This window comes from Acanthaster planci, linkage group LG07 (assembly GCF_054643075.1).
Source record: "Acanthaster planci isolate LZ-2023a linkage group LG07, COTS_SCS, whole genome shotgun sequence".
In the NCBI taxonomy this organism is placed as follows: Eukaryota; Metazoa; Echinodermata; class Asteroidea; order Valvatida; family Acanthasteridae; genus Acanthaster; species Acanthaster planci.
The window spans coordinates 5,639,283-5,663,702 of NC_141783.1; the positions used below are offsets into that span (position 1 = coordinate 5,639,283).

The following is a 24,420-nucleotide window of genomic DNA, read 5'->3' on the forward strand; positions in this document are numbered from 1 at the left end:
CGTTATATATGGAGTTCCTGTATACAAAATTATAAATGGGAATATGAAAAATAAAACAACCTGCTAAAACACGAAAGCCTTAAAAGTCTTTTACAAAATACATCAATTTGTTTGTTCGTTTGTTCGATCATCAATTTCTGTTACGATTTGTGTAGTTGAATATTCCGTATATTGTGTACCTTTCTGCCCTCCCCAATGGGGAAATGCATTGAGCTGTGCACAAAATACGAGAAGTTTAATGTCGGATTTCTCCCCTTTGTACCCTTTTGTCACAATGAAAACATCAACTAACGTTAGTGAAGTTTCCATAGTTCAAACTATGTACATGTGAATTTTCATCTCGTTCTATGGTTGGTGCCAAGAGAAGACAGAAAAATTGGGTGCATATTTCATGGCCTACTCGTGCTGCGAGATAGCAATCCATCCTTTTAATCGACCATAAGCTCCCACAAGGAACTCTTACCACAACACCAAATTTTAACTTCAACGTACCAAGCTCCTCAATGACATATGCACCATTCAGGAATAGGCACTAGCTGGGTTAACGGCTCTTACACCAACGAACAAGGCGTATTAAACCTTCCCTACATGTACATGTCCGCTCAGATGCCGGCTTTTATTCCAATCTTAACCAAACAAGTACATGTACACTTGTAGAAAGGGCAAACCCAATTCAAGGTTCTGCTACAACACAGACCCTACATACATGAATATAGCTTTGTGAGCCAGGTGCTGCTACGACTATGTCTGCTCGCGTACTGCAGGTGACCAAGCAGTGACTAGCATTCCCTTTAACCTACATGTATGTGCAAGGCGGACCCTAAGCGCCATGCTCACTTAACACACATTTACAGGTTTATACATACATTTGCTCTCTGTTACCTTGCAAAGCACTATAGTTTTATCCCGCACCTTCGCATAGCACCCTCTGTCAAATCACAGTATCAACTGACAATCCATTCACCTGAATAATTGGATTGTTACAAGTTTTATTATTTGAAGCTTACCTTCATGCTTATGGGTGGCCAAAAGGGCCAAAATTAACAATGACAAAAATAAGGATAACAAACAGAAACATAGATAAACACTGATAAACACAGAAATAAAGATAATAAGATCATAAATAAATGATAAAGATAATAAGACAGAAATAAATAAATACAATCACATAACTAAGATTACAGAACTGAAGATACCACACAGAAATACAGACAACAGAAATGAATTAAAATAACCACACTTCAAAATACACACGACAGAAAAATAGTAAGCCACACAAATGAAGACTGAGTAGATGAGACTGAAATGCTCCCAGAATCACTACTCCAGCGGTAGGCTGCCAGCCCAACGGGCCAGTACCTGTTTTCGGCAACATACATGTATGTTTTGTATTGCATTTCAATTCCAGCATTTTAGACATTTCAGCACCGTGCAAGGAAAAAAGATCGCAAAAAAAAAAAGACCGCAAAAAAGATCAACATCCTAACCTAGATGTTGCACGACTGTACTTGTTCAGGTAGGTGCACCATAGTACATCTGGTCGAATCGTGCACTGCGGTACATCCAGTCGAATCATGGGCATGAACAACACAACCATATCTATTATTCAGTCATTTTTTTGTCCTGGATCACGAAAACTATATTCAGTCACATTACAGCTCAATTATCTTCATATTCTAATGAAATGGGGTCAGGGTTCTACCTTGTACATGTATGGAGGAGGTACTTCAAAAATATTTTCAAATTTTAAGCTTTAAATTTTGTCTTACAAGAGCGACAATGACACTTTTCCCAGTTCTACTTCTCGATCGGTTTAGCCAGTTCTGGATTGCTTCAAAAATTTCTTTACACATAAAAAGTAGTCAAGCATAAACCCTTTTCTCAGCCAAAACCATTTTAACAAGCATATTTTCTAGTAAAGCATGTCTTATTTTAAACAGGATTAGTTTATATATTAGAATTTCAGTGCAACAAAATGGATTGCCTGAATAAATTATGACTTGACTTTGCTGCATAGTGAGCCGTCAACCATAAATTCACCACACCGCAAAGTTGACAAACCCATTGCGTCACATACAAATCTGTTACACACATGTAGTTCAGAACATTCATACCCGTGTACATTGCATGCGCGATCCGAAACTACAAAAAATATTTATGGAATCTTGCATAGTGAGTGACCTACCGACCTGTTACATTTTCAGGTGTTGATTTTTTGTGTTCCCATGATTTTTGACAAAATGTCAACAAACCTCCAAGCACGGATCAGAAATTTAGCCGAAATTCCTTTTCTTGAAATTTCTGGGAACAAAATTTGTACTACAGGATTTTTATTTTACCTTTCAAAAAGAAGTCATCGTAGCGTGAATAAATGCTGCAGAGCAATAGCAAAAAGGTGGGTAGTTATTTGAAGTGATCCAGAACTAGGAAAACAACTGTAATTACTAAAAGCTTGGAGACCATGTGGGGCTAAAACTTCCTTGTCAGGCAACTGAAAATGAAATTCAGGCAACCAGATTTTAGACTCCCCTGCCCGAAGGGCAACTACATTTTTTAAAATTTCATGAGCCCCGAGTTCATGCTGCAGGTTCATGTATAATTTCATGATGAGGGAACTTTTACTTTGCTATGTATATACAGAATACACGTATACGTGTAAATGTCAGCCAATTGTATTATGTCCTGCCTTGCAAGCCTTCTCAGCACCTGAAAAAATCAATATTAATTGTTTTAAAACAACTAATTAAATTGGCTTGGCCTTTGGCAAGTGGGGAAAACCAATACAATGCAGGACCATGCTGTTGAACTGTACATCAAATACAAATACTGTGTTTAATTTTCTGAAGAGACTGGAGTGCTGGAACTTGACATTAATATTAAGCCCCCTCATATATACCTGAAATTGGGTATACAAGAAAAAATAGAAAGGGTTCAAAATAGGCACGTATAATAGGCTTTCTTTAAAGGAGGCATGACATGGTGGTCAAAACTTCTTAGGCCAAATTCTCAAGTACACGTAAAACATGTGGCCAGGTGTATATTGTGATGATGGGACCATCATTAATTAATTTCTTTCACATACTGTAGTATGCTACTCAACCAACAGATTATCAAGTAGATTAAGGTAGCCAATGTTCCTCATTTGATGGAAACAAAAATGAATTTGAAGATTAGCTGGTTACTCTCTGATGACAACAGTGATTACTGAACATGGCAATCATAGATTGAAGGGTGGAAGCTTATTTCCCGTCTGCTCTCTCCAATGCAAATACAGCACAGAGGCCGTTTGTTCTGTTTGTCAACAAAAATGGAAGAGAACAGCATTGCTAATGCCTCTGAGACAGCCCCCCCCCCAAAAAAAATAAGGAATGTAGGCCTCTAGGGTTTGAAACATAATCCTAGGAAGTTAGGAATTTTCCATCTGTACAAAAGGCACATTACTGATAAAGGTGGGACATTTCTGGCAGAAGCCCTACAATGTCCGATAGCTGGCTGCAGTGGTTATGTATTTCTTCTGCAACAAGTAGCTATGGTACAAAAGTATTCATGAGGCCTGTTCAGGTATTACCCTACATGTACTCATACACAGACACTTAGCCCAGCACTCTATGGTTTTAAAAAGCTATTTAAACTGAAAGGTAATGAATTGATCTCCCCAATTTGCCAGAAAACTAATGAAACAGGTATTCACGCAAACCAGCTAATTTTGTGAAGCTGGACTGGTGAATTTATTGCATTTTCCGCGCATTTTTTTGGGGGGTTCTGTTTTGCAGAAGCACAGAACTGTGATGTAAATGGGTTAAATTCCCTAATTGTTATTATCATTAGGATAATCACTTCACCGTCTCCAAACTGAGGAAAAACAACCAAGAAAGCTGTTGAAAAGGGCCGCAGCAGAGGATGTATACAGGTTTGTCTATTATGAACTGTGCACAGATTCATGAAGTCCAGCTGCCCTGTCAACTGAAGTAAGCAAAATGCCTACAGTACAGGTCAGAATTTTAGCAGACATGCAAACATGTTTAGCATGTTAGTGCGTATCGAGTCAGACACGAAAGGAATTACCCGCAAACAAAAAACACGCTGACCCTGCATTTATAGAGAACGCTGACGCCACAATCCTATCTGCTGAGTATAAACATGCACACGCTACACGCAAACCCTAGAACAGTCAAGCCTTTGTTGAACGGAGCAGCCATTTTCCTAGTTTCCCATAAAGACTAGAACGGCAAAGCCGCCATGGCTCACTGCTTGTTATGAATTTGAATTTCTTTCCCGTTATAACAGGAAAGAAAGAGACATCCAAGTTATACAAATATGGTTAAAATTAAACAAGAAAATACAAACCAAGCTTCATCAAAATTTTTTACAAGACTGGTTGACATACGACTGCAATAGATGTACAAGATATTTTATCGACCTTAGCAATAAAATTCATTGTACTCTAGGAGAAAAATCCTAGTTAGTACTATGTGCAGACTGTGTGTTGAAAGGCCCCTGTTGTTTAAAAGTAAATCAACAAAGACCACCAACAAGGGAGATACAGGTACGAAGGCTTCACAGTTCTTTACAGGAGAGAGGAATGCCTGTAAAATGTGGGTCCAGTCCAATCAGACTCGACCTATATGATTATATAATAAGTACATTTGTGAGTTTGATGGATGGTGTAAAATTAAAATCCTTCAAAAGTACAGTTCTGCACTTTGAATCCAACCCCATCATCCTATCCTCTACAATTATACCCTCATCATCCATATCCCATCATCCCATCTCTACCATGTCTACTTTGACTCCACCCCTAATATCTCCAATTCCAATTATTTTTGAATATAAAGCATTTTGTTTGGCTATACAATGCTGATGAAAGTGCCACACAGGCAACATTTTTGGTTTATGTCTGAATAGCTCCCAAAACTTCTTACTCAGGCACAGAAAATATTCGAGTGCACAATCAATTTTTCAACCGAGACAATTATAACTAGCAGTTTTTATGATAAAACATTTCCTAAATTAGAGGAAACTATTCTGTAAGAAATCCCCAAAATATAAACAGAGTTTGACCTCGCCGGTCCACTAGCCAAATTTTATTCAAGACAGCCCCCACAGCAGCGATCCTAGCATACACATAGATAGTTGTTGCCGTACTCGAACTCAGTGTGTTAAAAATCGCATAAATGTAAATTTGATGTGAGGTGGGGATTTTTCCCATCTGTTTTCAACCTTTGAGCTGGAAAACCTACCTGAAAAATTGCTGTGATTTTGACAAAATTAAGACCAAACTAAACGGCAAAGATCATGAGGAAATGAAAGGAATTCGGGTCTGCACTACCGATGTGCATGCCCCAGCTGCACACAATGGACAAAGTACACTGTAGCATCCATGTCAACTTCATAAATATGCATGTCGTGTGACATATAAGGGCTATAGCTTTGCATTTGTTGGTGCTGTATCAAAATGAATATGCAATACACTTGTTTCAATTTATGATTGGTGGTTGGGATGAAAGTGCTGGGGTGGTTGTAGTTTCCTGATTGCTTGGTCACCGCATGGTCGCGGCACATGTGGCAGCAAATAAAAACGTCAAGTTTAAATTTACGCAAGTTCAGTGGGTGTTTTTTTAATTTACTGGAATTCTGATACATGAACTAAATTTCCATAAAATAAGAAATACTTCATCGTAAAATCTGGAATTGCTTAAAACCGATCTGGCATTAGAACCAGAAAGAAAAGCGTTGTCATCATTCCAGTCGATCCTGTGAGTTTGAAATTCAAAGCTTACATTTGGGAAAAGGTTTTGTAGTAGCTAAACACACATGGTGGACTGCTGGTCAGTTTCACTGAAATTTGACATTTTCCACATGTAATCTGACTAACAATTTTTGCGATCCAAAACTAAAAGAAAATTGCTGTGATACATATTTCGATACTTCAAGATGGTCATCTTGCCAGCCAGGTGCTACATGTACGTGATTTAACTTATTCTGCACTGCCATACAGTGTACATGTATGTATGTACAATGTGCATACATACACGAAGCTGGAGGGAGGGCCCTGTGTGTGCAGTGGTTCACTACACGTTGTCGGTCACCTTTACGGTCTACGGTCAGAAGCTCTGCTGAGATGATGAGGTCCAGGGTCAGGCTTATCATGAATTGGACCAGCAATGCATGGTAAAAACCGCAAAGTGCACATTAAACAACGTGTCAGGTTCACTGATCGTGTTAGCGTGTCAGCTAAAATTCTGACCTGTATTGTAAGTGTACATGTAACCCCTCGGGTTGATCTGAAGTTCCTGATGAGAATCTTGCATCATCAAGAAAATTGGTCTGCTGTGGACCGTTATGACATGTGAACTGAGCATACGCTCAACACAGTGATAAATCTCAAGCAAAGAATCTACTCACTTTGTGTTTTTCTGCCATTTGAGTCTAAGACAAGCATCTCAGCAATGGTTTTGGTTCTGGAATAGTCATCCGTATGCTGTAAAGATAAACAAGAATTATGTGATAAAACACTGTCAAACAAATTAAGTACCAAAATTGGTCTAAGCATCAGTCCTGTAGACCATCCATCAACACTCAGCCTTCCATGAACTAAGATGAAAAAACAACCAGAGTTGTGACTCAAGTCACTTGAATTGGACTTGAGTCAGACTTGAGTAGCTATTTTTGTGACTCGTGGCTTGAAGTGTAACAATCAGTTTTTGACTTGACCTAGACTTATAAAAATGACTAGTGGCTTGAGTTGGACTTACACATTATGACTTGATACCAACGTAAGTCAGAATATGAATCAATTGTACACATTAAAGTTTTAAATTAGGCATATCAACTTATGCCTAGCATTAATTCTTAAAAAATTCAACATAACATTTCGTTCAGCTCGTGACTTCTACTTTGGTCTTGTCTGCCCAAGGCAATGTCTCAATCACTTGGCTGCAACTTGAAATCACACACTGACCATCTACCATTACATGCATAAGGATACTTCATTGTATTAGTTTCATGAAGATCCAAAGTTGCTTAGGCACTTAAGTCGTTGGTGGAAGATATGTAACTGGGTAAAGATCCTCATCTACATGTACATCAATTTTCAGGTGATTCGGACAAACTTCGCCACAGGCATCTATTCAAAATTCATTTTTTTCTTTCAACCTGTTGCTAGAGGGCACTTAACAATTATGGACTGACGTCATCAGTAGATGATTTGAAGAATACTATACCCCCACAGACTAACACCATTGAAATCAACTTTATACCTATTATTACTTATAACTTATAAAATAATAATGGAAAGAAGGGTCACACGATTTGACCCACACAACATGAATTGAAGACCAAATTATACTCTGCCACTTGCTGCGAAGAGAATTTTGTGGGAGGCCACGGTTGATATTATATGGAGTTTTACAACATTAATGTAATATTTACATATTCAAAATTTATCAATAAATCACTTGATAACGTCATCTCAACGTGATAATTTTAGTATTATTTTTGCTTCGAGATCTTTCTATGGTGTAACTTTGAGGACATTTGAATATTGCTAAACAACTAAAATGTTGCCTTAACACTTCCTGCCGGGGACTCCGGGATTGGAGACATATGGTTTATATGGGTGGCCGGGGTCTCCAAACTCGGACAAAGGAAACAGGGCCCTGTAACAAAAGACCGTACTCTGAACAAAAGACCAGGCTGCTGGGCATTACCGGCATTTTTCACTCTCAAAAGTGGTGATAATCCAGCCTTGTTTTGAAACCCTATACCAGGGTTTGGCGCATTGAGAGCGAGCGGATTACCACCGGGGACAAAAGCGCTCCACCACCACAGCGATGAGCCACACAGCACCGCTGCACGCTAATCTGGCCCCTATTGAAAAGAGGTCAGCAGTGCACTGAGCCAGGTTCGTGAACAAAAGACAGTTATATAACACCGCACAATCTGGGCTCTGTTTACAAGGCTGCAGGCCTGGCTGAAATACTCGGGCGTCAATGAAGGTCACCTATCAACTTAGAGTAGTGCCTGAAGATTACTTCGTGCGGCTATAAACAACCGTTAAATGAAATGATGAATTTTTTGAAGGATTTTGAAAACGGAAAAAATGATAGTCATGCCGGCCCAGCATCATCAACATTGAAAAATGCCCAGGCGCGAAGTGGTTAACTTGCTTTAAATAAAATGTAATTTGACTTCTCATCTGATAATGTCATCATCACATCAGGTCAATTTTGTCTATAACACTTCCCTTTCTACATGTATGTACACGTATTTGCACTTTCAACACAACAGGACATGTAAATACTGCCTAAGACTTTGAAGGCACTCAAGAAGGCCAACTGGCCTTGCCTCTCAAGAAATTTAAGGTCAAGGCCTGCATGTTGGGTACACCCGCTTGTTTGGAATATTGGCATTGTGCATGTTATATTACATTTGTGTATTTATTATGCATTTGTGAACACTTGTTAGTAAACAAAAAGGCACCTAGAATATCAGGAGTTGGCAGGTCACACAGACTTAGGCTCTTACCTTCTCTGGTGGGATGCGTTGTAGCTCCCCCTCTGTAGCCATGTCAAACTCTCTGGTACCCAAGACGACATTGATGGTGCTTGTGTAGATCAGCCTTGTCACATTCAACTTGACACAAGCTAAACAGTGAGACAAGATACATGTACATAGTAACAACGGTACATTAAAGCACAAGTGAGTTGCCACTGTATTGGCTTTGTGTATTCATTGCCAGTATGTTCAATTTTCTTTTAAGGAAACTTGGTTTATTGCAAATGAATGTACATATCCCTTACCTTTTTTGACCAACATGACCAAATCAACTTACGATGTACAGGTAATTTGAAACTGATTTTTATAGTTTTCCCCATATTTTAGCACAAAGTACGAATTTCCTCCATCCTTCCCCGTGTCCATTAATGTTGGTTAATTTTTTTAACAGAATTTTTTTGCAGAATTTTAATTAAGCTTTATTATACTTAAATGTAAATATTCTGTAATTCTGCTGCTGGTAGAAATAGAATATGTACAATATCAAAGCCTAAGAAGAAACAACACCTCTCAGGTCAAATTACACACAACTCCAAGTGCATATACACAGTCCATTTTATTTGAAAAGTGTCTGTGAGTGGAAATTGGCTCTTGATGTTATTTGGGGAGATGAAGAAAAATCCAAACTGATGATGTCTGTTTGATGTCATAGAATATAGGATGTTTCTGCATTTATAACTGTTGATAAAACTTCAATTAAAGCCATTCCAAAAAGGCTTCAAATATTTTGGCATCTAGGGTTAAGGAGATAGTTTGGCCACCGAAAAGTCAAACTTACAATAAATTCATCAGCGAAAAATTAAGATGAGAGAAATGACTTATTTTATTTCCACAACCAAGCAAGCCAATTTCGGAAACATGGGATGTCAAATTTTGTGTTTGTGTTGGTTTGATGACATAACGGTGGGATGTGCTCAACAGGCATGCATGAAGATACATGTTAGCTGACTTTGCTGCTTTTCAAATGCATTGAAATGAAGAGTTTTCATGATTTGCAGAAAATGTTAGACATTAATCTTTAAGATGCACCAACCTTAAATCTTACTCCTAGCTGGTCAAAATATTTATGAGATTTGTCCCTAAATAAAGTACGAATCGCTGAAGGTAGAGCGGAATGTGTGTGTGTACTCGTGGTCACGCGCAGTGGCAACAGACTATTCATACACAGTGGAGAGTAATGCGGTCAAGGTATTGAGTTTCCAGAACTGTATCTTTAGCCAAGCTGCTATCTTCAGACAGGTTGCATGTGTGAAACTTCCAGAAAAAGACCGCAACCAATGTGTGTGCCTGGTTGCCATGTCCACAGTTCTCAATGTGTTGCAGAAAAAGTGATAAACACATATTGGATTCTCATAATGAAAGTGAGTGGATTTGATTTCCATGACAGTAACTGTAATTTAGTTTTTAACAAATGATGACAGCACAGAACCTGCCTGTGTTGTGGGGTTGTATGTGGTCCTAAATCTGGCTGTGGTCCAGCAGGGATCAGGTCAACTCAGACCAAAACCATCTCGGACCCATGCCAACTTGGACCTATCCTGAGTCAACTTCGACCCACCAAGCCTTAGACAGATGTCGGACAACTCGACTGTTTGCCAAATCAACTCTGACATAGAGACAACTTGACTTTATGAGACGTCTGTGTACATGTATATAAAACATAAATACGGGACAAGCTGTGAAAGAGCACGGTATTTTAACTCATTTGATACGTTTGGAATTTTGTGCATTGCGTGATGTTGCAACTCTACTCAGATGAAGCCGGTAGTAGTGCTAGTATCAATCAGTTTGAATTTAATGTAAAATCACACGTCTCAATAGACAACTTGGCTGAGTGGACACTTGTCTTGACGGATGACTTGTCTCTTCTTTTAACACACTGACAGTTGAGTTGTCTCAATAGTTTGAGTTATCGTAACACTATGTAGGTCCAAGTCAGGTTGGCAAATGGTTGAGTAGTCCAGACCCCCTTTAGACTATTGTAGCAACTTTGTGAGAATGCACTGGATGATATGAAATGCTCAAAGCCCCAACAGCATGGCTTTCCACTTACACAAAGGACACAGAAGGGACTGCTTGTGGATCCCAAAAATTCTTGCTTCTATAGATGTTCTGTTTTGCAACTAAGACGATTTTTGCCCACTTACATGTAACACTTCTTTTAAGCAGTACACAAGATTCACTTACATGTAAAACTTCCATCAAACTGTAACCATTCCTGTTATCAAAAATTGAGTTGTAGACTGAAGTCATTGTCCTGGACTTGAGCAGGAATTGAGTCCCTATTTTTGTGACTTGACTTCTAACAATTAGTTCAATACTTGTGGCTTGACTTGGACTTGCACATTATGATTTGTTAGCAACACAAGTTGGAAAACTACTCAATCACACCCATTAAAGTTTCAAACTGGGCCTATCAACTTACACTTTGCATTCTTAAAATAATAAGACTTTGTTCGGCGTGAGACTCCTACTTCAGTATTGTCTGCCTAACGCCACACCTGTCCTTGTGCTTAGACCAAATTTACTTGCAACTTGACTTGACCTGAGATAAAATGACTTGTGACTTGGTTTAGACTTGCAAAAACTGACTTGAGACTTGACTTGGACTTGCAAAAATTGATTTGCTACATGATTGTACTATGTTTGGCATATTATACGTCAATAACCGGACAAAACAAGATTCATAGACATGCAAATCAAATGGTACACTTACCCTGAACCTAAACTTGCTTACGAAAAACAAATTCTGCAGACTAACACGGGTGTAAACAACTCGATACCCATTAACACTTTTAAACAATATGACCATTATTACGTCATTCATTTGCAATAATCCTGCATCAGTGTCTTTGTTGGCTTTCACTTTGGTAACAATCAAACATCACAAAGATACCAAAATTGTGGCTTGAAAACATGTAAAAAGTCAATGGGCTACATGTACAAACCCGATTGCAGAAACACTGCTCATTTAAGTTCATGTCACATGATTCGCACCGAAAGAGAATAATTTTTATTTCCCCCTCAGAATATTATACCCCAACAGACTAACACTGTTGAAAACAACTCGATACCCATCACCATTTTAAACAATAAGACCCCTTCCGGTTTCGACCGGAAAGAAGGGTAACATGATTTTTTTAAAAAAGCTTTAAAAAAGAACAAAAACATTACCTTTTTTGCAAAATGCAAAAAAGCCAATTAACAAAAGCAATAGCTGTTTCGGCAGTACACCAAAGCAGCTAATTCCAATTTGTATTGTGGCTTTACAGTCACAACTTGTAGACTGTAGGTGATGCACCATGGCATTTTTGCCCATAACTGTGCAAAATTGATGTGTTTCGTTAATTTGAAAAGGGTAAGGTGTTGGAGACCCAATGAGATTTGTCCAGGAGTTTAGCTCCTTGTTTATGCATGTTTGTTTTCATTACCTGTCCTTACCTACCTGCAATCGATGGGTTCAAGATTCAGTCAAGTTGACCCAATGCAGTCAGCAAAGGTTAGATTAAACATTAGAGTTTTTCATAAAAGTAGAATATTGTTGTAAGTTGATTTCTTTATAAATCACAAAATCCTTAATATTTTAATCTGTTTTTATTTTGGCTCATACCGAAAGACTACCATAAAGTACACGTATGACTCTGTAACTGTTCACCTGCATGACACAGCTGCATTGGACCATTCTTCATGTATTTTAGGTTTTTGAGAGTAATAGGTCAATTTTTGGCAAGAGGTTTCTCTTTTAGATAAGGTAATTTTCTGTTTCTATAAACTGCTAAGTTTGAAATTGGATTTTGAAAAGTGCTTGAAATTTGGGAAAAAAGATAAGTATGCTGATGCCATAATAACTTCACTTCAAAAATGTGATTGGGACAAAAGTTTCTACCCACGCAGTGACTTTCAGATTAATTGGAACTTATTTGATAAACATGCTTATTAGAAATTATACTTTTGATGATATTATCATGTTACATCATTTTCCAAATAACAAATACTCCTACACAAAAAGTATTGTATTCGAAATACACCATGTCTATTAAAAAGAATTTTCAACAATGTGATTAGGGCAAAAGTTTCTACCCACACAGTGACTTTCAGATTAATTGGAACTTATTTGATAAACATGCTTATTAGAAATTATACTTTTGATGATATTATCATTTTACATCATTTTCCAAATAACAAATACACCTACACAAAAAGTATTGTATTCAAAATACACCATGTCTATTAAAAAGAATTTCTAAAAGTGGAATGAAAAACTTTACAAAAAGCATGTGATAACTTCATAAAGAGTCACTCCAATTTTCAAATACAGTGGAACGCCACTATAACAAACACGACAGGGTCCACGAAAAAGTTCAGTACAGCGGTCGTTCGGTATAGCGAAATTAACTGTCAAACGTTTCAAGAAATGGGTCTGTTAATTATTTTGTTCTTGAGTTAGAACATTGCTATTTAGTTTATCCTAAAAGTCATGAAGCTGCCGCTTAGGATCAATCTCTGATGCATGCTGTGGTAAATCTCAGTTGATTTGCAACTGCATAATGTTTAGTACGGTTTGGTGCACGAAATATTGGGAGCCAAGGACGATGTTCGGTACAGCCGAACGTTTGGTACAGCCGAACGTTTGGTACAGCGGTGTTATTGTTAATTGCTTGTGTTAGCTGGGCACCTTTGGAAGCAGTGATCCACTGAGATCTTTTTCCAGGAACAAGAAATAAATTTCAACCTAATCAAACATGCACTTCAGGAGATAAGGTGCTTTGAAGAGAGCACCTTCAATTTCCTCTGACTTGTCACCAGATGACATCATCAGCTCATTATGTCAGTTTTTGTCTAACACTTCCTGTTTTACTTCAGGAGTTACATTGCTTTAAAGGATGCATCTTCAATATCACATGACCTGTCACCAGATATCACAAGCTAAATTTTCATCTACATGTGTAACACTTCCCTTAATAGCTATCTGTAAGGTTTCAACCCTATCAGACATGTACCATACACCTGGACATTTTATCACAAAAGACCACAGAATAGGCTTTATTGGGATTTCACATTTTTCTCTTTTGGTGTTCCATACAAAGCAATGTGACGTCAGTGCCACATGCTTGGCAATGATCCAGCCCATGGAGTTTAATTCCCTATGCACTTTGTTACATTGCCTGTCCACTCAAACAGACATCAGGGCACAATGTGCAATGGAATTTTCACGCACGCAAATATCATAGGGGGATTTTTTTTGTCATTTGAGCTAGAGATGCACCTGGACTCATGTGTTTTTCACACAATCAGGCACGCTTAAGGACATTGAAAAGTGCTGCATGAACACATTCCCAGCGTGAAACTTGAACACTTCTTGACCTGGTACCACTCCGTTCAAAATTTTGATATCTCCAAGGGGGAGAAAAGGTTAGGTGGAATAACCACACAGACTTTGCAATGAACTAAAACTCAAATAGGGACAAGGGCACTTTTTATCTAAGATAACATCTCTCTCTGCACAGGCTCTCGGATAAACAGTGTGACAAGGGAATCCAATTTTAGCAACACTCTGCATCTATATTGGGATGTAAGGTGACAATAATAGAATATTGACTTTGTACTGTGAAAAACTATTCCAATAACAGTGGATATCATTAGGTGTGCACCATCAATGTCTATATTGTGAACTCAGGCAATTTTATAAAAAAAAATCTTAGTTGATATATAACAATTTTAACCTTTGAATATGGATGTGATTTGAATGGTGAAGTTGCAAATGCCAAAGTGAAAATGCTTAAAGATAACAGGACTGTGCACTACATTTCAATCTAAAGAACAATGCCACCACTTTAAAGTTAAGAACCAAAACAGGGAACAAATGTATACTATTTCCCCTAAATTAAGTTGACAGTCCTGTTGAGTGATGCATTTTTTCTGTTTCATTTGACTATTCTCACCTTCCAGTGATATCCTAGTAATCCATAATTGATCACTTTTCCTTTGCTCTCTACCATGGTTGTTACTTTATTGGTGAGTGTATTAACTTAAGTATCCCCAGTAACGGACTGTAATTCTGAATGGATTTCTGTCTTGTTTCAATAATTTATCTTTTCACCTTAGAATGGACACAATTAATGCCTGAGCCACAGGCGAGGGTGTTATCAGCTTTCATTCTCCTTAAGACCGACCAAGCACATATTTATTCCCATTCATACGTACCATTTTAGTCAGAGTCAAAAGAAGTCAATATATGATAAATTTCCAAGGATTTTGTTGAAGAACTTTCCTTTCATTTTCCTGAATATCCCCATTCAGTTTGTGGTATATTCCTTGTGCAAGTGCATGTACATGTAGCCAAGAGAGAATTTCCGCACTATGAGTAGTTTCCCTACTATGAACATTGTAATGCTCATGGCGAGTTCTACCTGCTGTGGCGCTGGCGCAAACAGGCTCTTGAATATAGGAATTGATTACAATGTCTTGTATTCAGGTGCCAGTTTATTTTGAAGCAAGCAGGTATTATCAAATTTAATACATTGTCACATTGCATGTTATTGAATAGGTAAACTGTCTAAGGTATTTCTAAATATGTCTTTTACAATCTTGATTCATTCCATGTTTGTGAAATGCCTTTTTTTTTTGCTTAATCACATTCTTGCATATTTTTTTACTCCATCCCTTCCCAAGACCAAATCCTAACCCTATCCTCCAATCCCAACCCAACAAATGTCTTATGGTATGTATATTGCTTTGTCAAAATAAATCTAGTTACATCCTTTATTTTAAAATATTTTAGTCTGTTTGCACCTTCTCACCTGCTCTGTGAGTAACAGGTCACTGGAGTCAGTTGCGAGTTACAGGACATTGAAAAGATCTTACATGATGGAAATCAACAGGAACCATAAATATTTCCACTCACACAATTTCCACAGATTTCATCACTAAGCCACAATGAGACATATGCATGCACTGACAATAAAAACTTTAGTTAGCATTATTCAATGTGGAGCAGGTCACATTTTTGCTGATGTTCTTTTAATTTATTTTATTTCAATTCCTGTAAATGGCGGTTCCTCCACTGTTGGAATTGATTACGAAATAAACTCGTCCAGGCACTATAACATTAACCACTTGCTGCCGGGTGGCTTTTTCTTGAGCAAGACAAGATGCCGGGTCCTTTTCAAGATTTTCCGTTTTCAAAATTCTTCAAAAATTCATCATTTCATTTAATACCCACATGAAGGACTTGAGTCGTTGGGCACTACTTTAAAGCTGACAGGTAACCTTCATTGACTCCTGAATATTTCAGCCAGGCCTACAGCCTTGGAAAAAGAGCCCAGATTGTGTGGTGTTACGTAAGATTCTTTTGTTCCTGAAACCGGCACCGTGCACTGCTGACCTTTTTTCAATAGGGGCCAGATTAGCGTGCAGCGGTGCTGTGTGGCTCATCCCTGCGGTGGTGGAGAGCTTTTGTCCCTGGTGGTAATCTGCTCGCTCTAAATGCCTCAAACTGTGGTATACTGTTTCAAAACAAGGCTGGATTATCTCCACTATTGAGAGCGCAAAAATGTTGGCAATGCCCAGCAGCTCAATCGTTTGTGCTGAGCATGGTCTTTTATTATACGGCCCAACTCTTTTGTCCCAGTTCTGGGCTCCCCGGCTCTGCATATAAAGCCTATGTACTTGAAAATGGGTCGTCTGGCAGGAAGTGGTTAAAAAGTATGTGATGTTACAGATTTGTTTTATGGTCACCGAACCACTGAAAAGTGATTTATTTGTAAGAATTCATGACATTCCTTTACCAAAAAGTCAATGCTTAGAGTCAATACAAGAAACCATTAGCTACAAAAGGAGATGATAGTGATGTTAAATTAATTGGTGACATACCCTCTATGACATTCTCTGTTCCTCCAACATTGATGCTCTCGATAAAATCTCTCTTCTTCATCTAAAAAGACCCAAGGATTCAATCAAAAGATGACCAGTTTTGTGAGAAGTTTTCCAACAACTTTTAATTTTATGAACAGGACAAATTATCTAGGGTCCTGTGCCTCACTCAAAAAAAAACTTTCATTTGTTATGAATGTTATTCAAAAATTAGGACATGAAGGTATCCAAGGAGTTGTTTGAGCTTGTTGACAAATTACTTATGCAACAGAAGGCAGTATGTTTTATGTACATGTAGTTCTGTAAAATCTTCACAAAGGGGGGGGATTAGGGATGGTCAGGGGAGCAACTCCAGGGGGGCTCTCTGACTTTTTTTTACAAAGCGAGTAAGAAAGTAATTGGAACGTTCATTTATCAAATATTAGCACCAAAACCTCGCGAAACAACATCAGCAAATAAAAGCAAGAATTTTAATGATGGGATTTGCCCTTACACCAATGTATATTAACTAACACAATTCTCCTTAATGACTGTCCCCATTCTTTCTTTTTTTTCTGAAATGTGAATTTTGTTGATTAAAGAAAATCTCATCCGGGTCTATGCACTGACACTCACATATCCTAGAGTAGGCATTGTTCTTATGGCTGTGCCAGTGCTGCCAGTAATACATGTACCTACATGTATAACACTGCATTGGCTTAAATCTGTGCTGGAAATTGGGGGAATGGGTGGGGAAAGGTGGGGTACACTATATACACCAAATAGGGGGCGATATACCTGTAATGTGTATCAAACATTTATGCAGAGTATAATCTTTTATCGAAATGGCAGGCTTTTAAAACTTTTTCCCCTTTTAGTGATATTGCAAACATAGTCTTTGTAAATCCCAAAAATTCCTTAATTATTGCAAAAAAATGGGGGGAGGGGCAGGGGGTGATTCGATTGCCAATCCCCCAACTCAAAAATTGGAGAGAGATATATATCCCATCCCTGGGGATTTATGCCCATGCGTAACTCGTAGTGACATATGGCATAACATAAAAGGGCCCACGCCCCATGGCATCTCAACCAACGTTAGGCCTGGTGGTGGGCCTACCAGAAGCCGAGGGCCTACTGCCGCTGACTTTTTTTGGTGGTATGTCATGCATCCATCACTAGCACTCTGTTGTGAATGTTGAGTAAACAGTTCCTGGGTTTAGAACTCTGCTTTATTTTCTGTCATTTGTTTTTAATTTATCTTTTTCACTTTCTCGATGTCCTTTGTTTATGCACCTTTTCTTTCATTTGTTTTGAAACTTTGAGCTTGTTTTTTTATTTAGAGCATTAGTTTTGTAAAATATTAATTATGGCCTTAATGGTGCCCCATACAATGCAGTATGTTAGATAACACATATTTTGTTTGGCAACCAAGAAGTTAGTTAGAAACAAAAACATCAACATCAGGCAAATTACCATTTCTGCTCCAGACATGCCAAATGAAGCAATGTGGAACACACAGTTAATGCCTTTGCAAAGCTCCTCCATCAACTTTCTGTCTCGTATGTCTCCCTGTGTAACATTCATTGTGTACAAAGGGGAAAAGGTTATACGATACATGTTTAAATGACACATCACATCACGACATGCTTGATTCCTTTATTTTCCTCACTAACCCAAAATGTGCTACACAGATACAAGCACGGCAAATTCCAAGCAAAACCCACACAAATTTTAACAAATTTCAAGCACTGAAGTAGCTTCTAAAACTAGTGAAAAATTTTGTCTCTGAAATTTCCGCACCTGCACAAATTTGATTTCCTCATTGTACTTCTCGATAGGTGTAGCCTTGTCAGTTATAACCACTGTGCATCCAAGCATGTGAAGTGCCCTTGCAAGGTGGATTCCAAAGAATCCACCTCCCCCTGTAACCAGAACTTTCTTTTCTCTGAGAGAAGGCACATCCAAGGTCCTGAAAATAGAAAAATGTTGGCTTTCAGCTGCATGTATCTCTTTCCAGTACATTAGTAACTCTGCAGCTGATTTCACAAAACCTATGCAATGACATAACTATAAAAGCCACACTTTATTGCCCAAATCATTATTAACATTTTACATTCTATTTTTCTCCCGCAGAATTTGCATTCTGTGCTTGATTTTTCATTTGCATTTGTCTTCAAATTGATAAAACCAAAATTGACTACTTCTGGAATGGATGCCATGACCGATCTTTGCCCTTTATATGCATAGACCATACTGACAATAGATTGTAAGACCATGGAGATGTGTTTTATTTCTCCATGGTAAGACCCACATCAAGCAGCAACTGATGGTTGCAGTTGCAGACCAGTAAAAATAGGTGCAAAACTGCCTGCCCGGCAGGCTGTCAAAATCTGCGCTATTTGAGCATTTTGTGGCACATGGACTGGATGGTTTGTAAAGGAGGATGGATAGTACCAACAGGATCGACTGCCAGCTTGTACTTTTATCATTGGACCAAACAGGGCACTCAAACATTTCTAACTTTGCAATACAGTGCAGGCATCAATTTTCAGAATGGGGATGGGTCTCGTGACTGTTTCTACGGGTGATTTTCTCTGGAAAGAAATATCTTCAAAAATTATCGTAATTCGAGAACTGTAAGTCACTTAACTCCGTGATGAGCCTTATTGCAAATACTGCATGAGTGATTTTGTATAATGGTAAAAGGGCATTTTGGGAAGGCAAAGTGTTTGCTCCTTTTTCCTTCCCATATGCCTTTCTATCAATGTGTAAAATCACCCATGTAGTGTTTGCGATAAAGCTAAGTTATACGTTATACTTCGACGGAATATCACGGAGTTAGTGACTTAGTATAGAGTTCTCGAAGTAAAGTCATCGGACATGTCGGATAAGCAACTGGAACCTGAAACGTGTTTTCCTTAGATTAGAGGTGCTCTTTAATTTTTGTAGCTCATTTTGATCGATATCACATTACCTGAGTAAATCCATCACACGTTCTTTGTGCCTCTCGGGACCGATCCACGTTGTTTCAGTTGTCATGATCTCAGAGTGGGGAATAAGCATAGAATGGTGGATTTCCGCATCAAAAGCGAGCAGTGCGTGTGGCGCCGGCGATGTGCTTGTGCAAGATGTACTGTGGAATATCCGCTTCCAGCTGATATGGGTACCCGCAACAAGCTAGACTTAAATCAAGTCGGACTTATCTTTCCCTTCCCGGTCAGCTATTCCTTCACGTAGTCTTGGGTTCGAGACGCCTTTCGAAGCCTTCGTCCGATATTGCCACAAGACTGGTTTCACTGTACAGAGCCTGAAAGTTGATGCCCTCATAGCGCCTTCAGAACCCTTGGATAGAAAAATAACATGCACAATTTTCGATTTGTAATTTTTTTTTTCATTCAGTAACTTCCTACAAATCTACTCGTGAAAGGCCTTTTGTAAAATCTCTGCTAGCATGTCAATTTATGGAAACTGAGAAATTACCTGACCTGAAAGAGAAATATCGTGCCAAAAATTGACCCATCACTTCCGAAAGTTTAAAATACATGAAAAATAGTGCAATTCGGTGGTCTCGTACGCAGATTAACAGTTACGGAATTATACTTTATTGTAGTCTTTTGGTACCCCCCCCCCAAGACATGATATTTTAAGGATTTTTCAATTTATAAGGAAATAAACACAAAGCAATAACCTGCTTAACAAAAGATTCTGATGAATAATCTAACCTTAACCTTTGGGGACAAGGACTGCGTCAGGTCAACGCGACTGACTCTGGAGTCCATCGACAGCATGTAGGTAAATCTTTGCATCGTTATGGCGTGCAAAGTTAACATTTAATCTGCGTATACATATATCTCCGTTCCTAATAGAGATATCTCTATTAATAATAATCTCTTATCAACAAAGATTGATAATAGAGATATCTTTATTGTACGTCCTGTTTTAATTGAGATAGGCCCCTGTCTCTATTATGTTTCCGATCCCGTACACTGCAGGGTCAACGGAAAGGTCATTGTAACGTAACGCACAAAGTTTCACTGTGCCAGAGGTTGTCTAAAGTTTCCTAATGTAAAAATACATGGGGAGTACACGGCCCTTTTCCCATACTCGACTTGGGCTCCGTCTCAGGCTTCGTTCCCAAAACCAATTCCCGATTGTTGGCCTGAAGCGTTTAAATTACATTGGATTACTGTTCTGGCTTTCTTGCATCTTATTTGATGTTTTGTGGCACTATTAGACTAAGTAGGCCTAATGCGCTTACAGCTTCAAAGCCGAATTGAGCATTGGAAAACGGGCCATGTACTGAGACACGGATTCCAAACCACGGACGTATATAAAAAAAAACCTGGACTTGCAACGCCTTTGTATGAAAAAGAAGCCAACCAGCGGCCATTTTACCGAGCCGAATACAAAGGCGTGGGTTGGTTCCCTACTATTGACGTCAGGAAGAACAAAGGCAGGCATTACCAGGAAAGCTTTGTATTCGGCTCGGTAAAATGGCTGCGAGTGGATTCAATGACTCTATAAGCTGATTAAGGGCATTGCGAGTCCAGATTTTATTATACACGTCCGTGTTCCAAACCTCTTAAGATAATAGATTTTTAAACACAAAACGTCGAGGGCGGCCTGCTGACGTCAGAAGGGTGTGCCCTTGCATTCAGGCCAGAAATATGTCCGCTGAGCTCATTAATAAAAGTGATACACTCAAAATATTCTATGTTAGAGGTTCTGAGAGCCATGGAACTGGAGAACTGAAGAAATATGAAACTGAACCTCTGGGCCGGACTCGGGGCTTCCAATTCTGAGCAATTTGGGTGCAATCGGGTCCGAAAGTGCCACCATTTGAGCCATTTTGCAAAACGGCTACTTTTTTGGACAGTATGGAATTCCATATCTGCCGTCGCCCGTCGTGCGTCGTCCGACGCGCGTCGCCCGTCATGCGTCGTCCATCAAATGGGTCGCATAGGGCCTGCAAAAGCCGCCCTCAAAATAATGTTGATTCAGTCCGTCTATAATGAAAACTATTAAGGAATCAAGCATTGTAAATATTTTATTATTTACATTCAGCTCTTTGGAATATCGTGCAGGGACACTCAGAAATATTACATAGGCTATAGACCTAACGTCAGGCCGTTAACGCGTAAAGTTGCGTCTAGAGTAACTAAGTTATCGAAGTAACAAAAATGGTATTATTTCATATACACATTGCTTTACCGATGTCAGTCTTTACAAATGAAAGGATATTATTCTTTCTTTCAAGTGGAGTTCGGCGCAACTGCAAAAACGAATACATCTTCTAGTTCTACTGCTAAAATGAGAGTCAGGCACGATGGATCGATCAAACAAAGTACATGGACATGTGAAACGATCAAGGGTCAAAGTTCAAAATACCACTACGCAATCAAGACAAAGAAACGGACGACGGGCGACGCACGACGGGAGACGGACGACGCACGATGGGCGACGGACGACACACGACGGGCGACGCACGACGGGCGACGCAAGATATGGTATTTATGGTGTCCCGTCGCGTCGTGCTTTGTCAGGTATTTTCCATGTTGCATTTTTTGCCGCCTAAACGTCGCCCCTTCCGTCGCCCGTCGCGTCGTACCGTCGTGTGTCGCGTCGTACGTCGTGTCGTGCACCGCGTCGCCTATTACGTGCTGTTGCCCTTTGCTTCATGGTGTTTGTAGAGGGCGCCTTCACAGTTTTCTTCCATTTCCGTCCCCGGTGCTTGCAAAGTACATGCTATCTACTCTTTGGTGTTGATTTGTTCTAGTTTTTATCTCATCCATTCCTCGATTAGGATTAATTTCTGTCATATTTTATTAAGAAAAAGAAAAAAGAGAAAAAATCGGCATATCTAGGAACTGCTCTCTCATAATAAGTGGAAGCCCAGAATTCGTCACTCTAAAGATGCCAATGATTTCTTTTTAATACCGTTGATGCAGTTCCCATTTGTGGTAGATTTGTAATCTTATAGATGATTAGACAGACAGACAGACCGACCGATCGATAGATAGACGTGGTCCATCCCGGTAATTTCTAAGTAGTACTCCCAATTCCCCGGACAATTTGTCTACAATTGTGTGACCGCAAGTTTGACCACGGGTTTAGGAAGTTACCACCGAGCCTGCTCCACCTTAGTCTTCCTTCAGGCCAGTCTTCTTCGTTACCTTCATCAGCACCACACTTTCAATGATATTAGTCCGTGTTTCTGAATAAAACATTATACAGACGCTATTATCATTGTGGTTTCGTCTTTTTTTCAACTTTGTTTGGCCACACACATGCATAATTTCTCTGATTTCTCTGAATTTCTCTAATCCACATCTTACATTAGCAAGCACGTTATAATGATTGATGTACTGTATCTAGAATAGATTTAGAAATATTGTAGCGGACATAAGATGAGAATCATGACACCTGCTTACGTTATTTATTTGTTTACTAGTTTATGCCTTTTATTATCAGCTAACCAGTGAAAGTTAACTCGTTTCCGGCTAATATAGTGAAAAGTTTTTACACGCTTTACGAAAATACAAATACCCTCACGTTAGAGAAAGCATCTGTTTGACAATGAAGAAAAACAGGGATTCTATTAAACAGAAAACATTATGAATTAGCAATGAAAATAAATAAAGGGCCTAGCTAGAAGACGATCTATTGCTGAAGTTGGGGACGACTTGGCTTGTCTTGACTTTGCAAGTAGATGTAGAGTTTGCAGTAGAAAGGCTTGCAGTAAAAAGAGCTTGAATGGAAGATGTGTTGGGCTAAGTGCAGATGATGTTTAGGGTTCAAATGCACAGTTTCTCCTTCCCCTCGACTAAGTAAGGTTTCGGAACTGGTCCAGGCCACCCACTGTCCAGTAACGTATGCATGTGTAGTTCTATGGGCTTACTCTGGTAATGTCTTTTTCCTAGAGCAGGACAGGGACGAATTTGCAAGTATGGCAGGTTCGATGGAAGGAGAAATCACAGAGAGACAACAGAACAGTCTCTGTTCAGTCCAGTAGCCAAGTGAAGTGGAAGGTCACTGGCTAGGGAAGTTATCAGCTCCTTCTGAAGGACTCTTGTGGCTGTTTGCAAATTCTGCTACCAACTGCCCACACGCGCTGCCAAGCAACCTGCATAAATTGTATGACCTAATTCTGGGGGAGTTAGGATTTCAAAAAGTAGGGGAACAAAATTAATTCTTTTACATAATTACTAGGAAGATCAAAATTAGAGCAGGAAAAGTTAAAACAACGTCGTGGCTCATGTTATTTATTTCCTGGAGACAAGGCTGATAGTTGGTCGTGACGCTCTTTCTAATTACATTTCATTAAAAAACAAACACATCTTGTCTTCAACAACTCACTTGTAATGAAAGCAAACGGTAACCACGAAAAAAACAACAACAGAAACAAGACCTGCTACCTATTCGCTCTTTGTACGCTACTGCCATAGGCATGCAGAGCCTCGATCTGGCAGCTTTTTCCGTGTGGGGCATGATGTTGGTTAGTTCTTCTACCATCTATACTATACGATTGGAGAATATATTTCAAAAGCTGTCAGTTCAGGCTCATGGCAGCAGCGTACAAAGAGCGAATGCCATGTACTGGTGAGTCTTTGAGCTATCCTATGAGAGCAGAATGGCTAAAAACTACAACTGAAAAATGGTCCTAAGTGCCCGAGAAGGTTGCGGGTTGCCACGTGAAAAATGGCTGCAATCAGACTTCGGAAAAATCACTTTTTGGGGGTGATTTTGTTTTGTGGGAATAATTAAAAATGTAATTGGTTGGCCCACAATAAATTGAAAAGAAATCGAAAAATTAGGGACCAGAAAATAATTTTATTTGTGTTTCAGGAATCTCATGGATGTTGGTAAGCATGTTATTGGGCCCTGAACAGTGCCGATTTTAGATTGTTTTCAATGGGGCTTGAATTAGTGGACTGTACCCTACTATTCAAGTACCGGGGCGGAAATGAAAGAAATCAGCAAAGGCACCCTCTATAAACACCAAGAAACAAAGGG

At 39.0% G+C, this 24,420-nt stretch overlaps 1 protein-coding gene across 2 annotated transcripts in view; it reads right to left on the reverse strand.

The window, feature by feature from the left end:
- The window catches only part of LOC110978532 (short-chain dehydrogenase/reductase family 42E member 1-like), a 74,597-nt gene extending 54,939 nt beyond the window's left edge, over positions 1-19,658 (reverse strand). For both annotated transcript variants that reach the window (XM_022233596.2, XM_022233597.2), the window contains exons 1-6: positions 19,382-19,658; positions 18,208-18,376; positions 17,881-17,976; positions 16,429-16,489; positions 8,527-8,645; positions 6,406-6,481 (exon numbers count right to left, since the gene is read on the reverse strand). In XM_022233596.2, coding sequence (XP_022089288.1) covers positions 6,406-6,481; positions 8,527-8,645; positions 16,429-16,489; positions 17,881-17,976; positions 18,208-18,376; positions 19,382-19,470 — 610 coding nt within the window. In that variant the 5' untranslated portion in view covers positions 19,471-19,658. The remainder of the gene's footprint in view (positions 1-6,405; positions 6,482-8,526; positions 8,646-16,428; positions 16,490-17,880; positions 17,977-18,207; positions 18,377-19,381) is intronic.
- Positions 19,659-24,420: the final 4,762 nt, after the last annotated feature.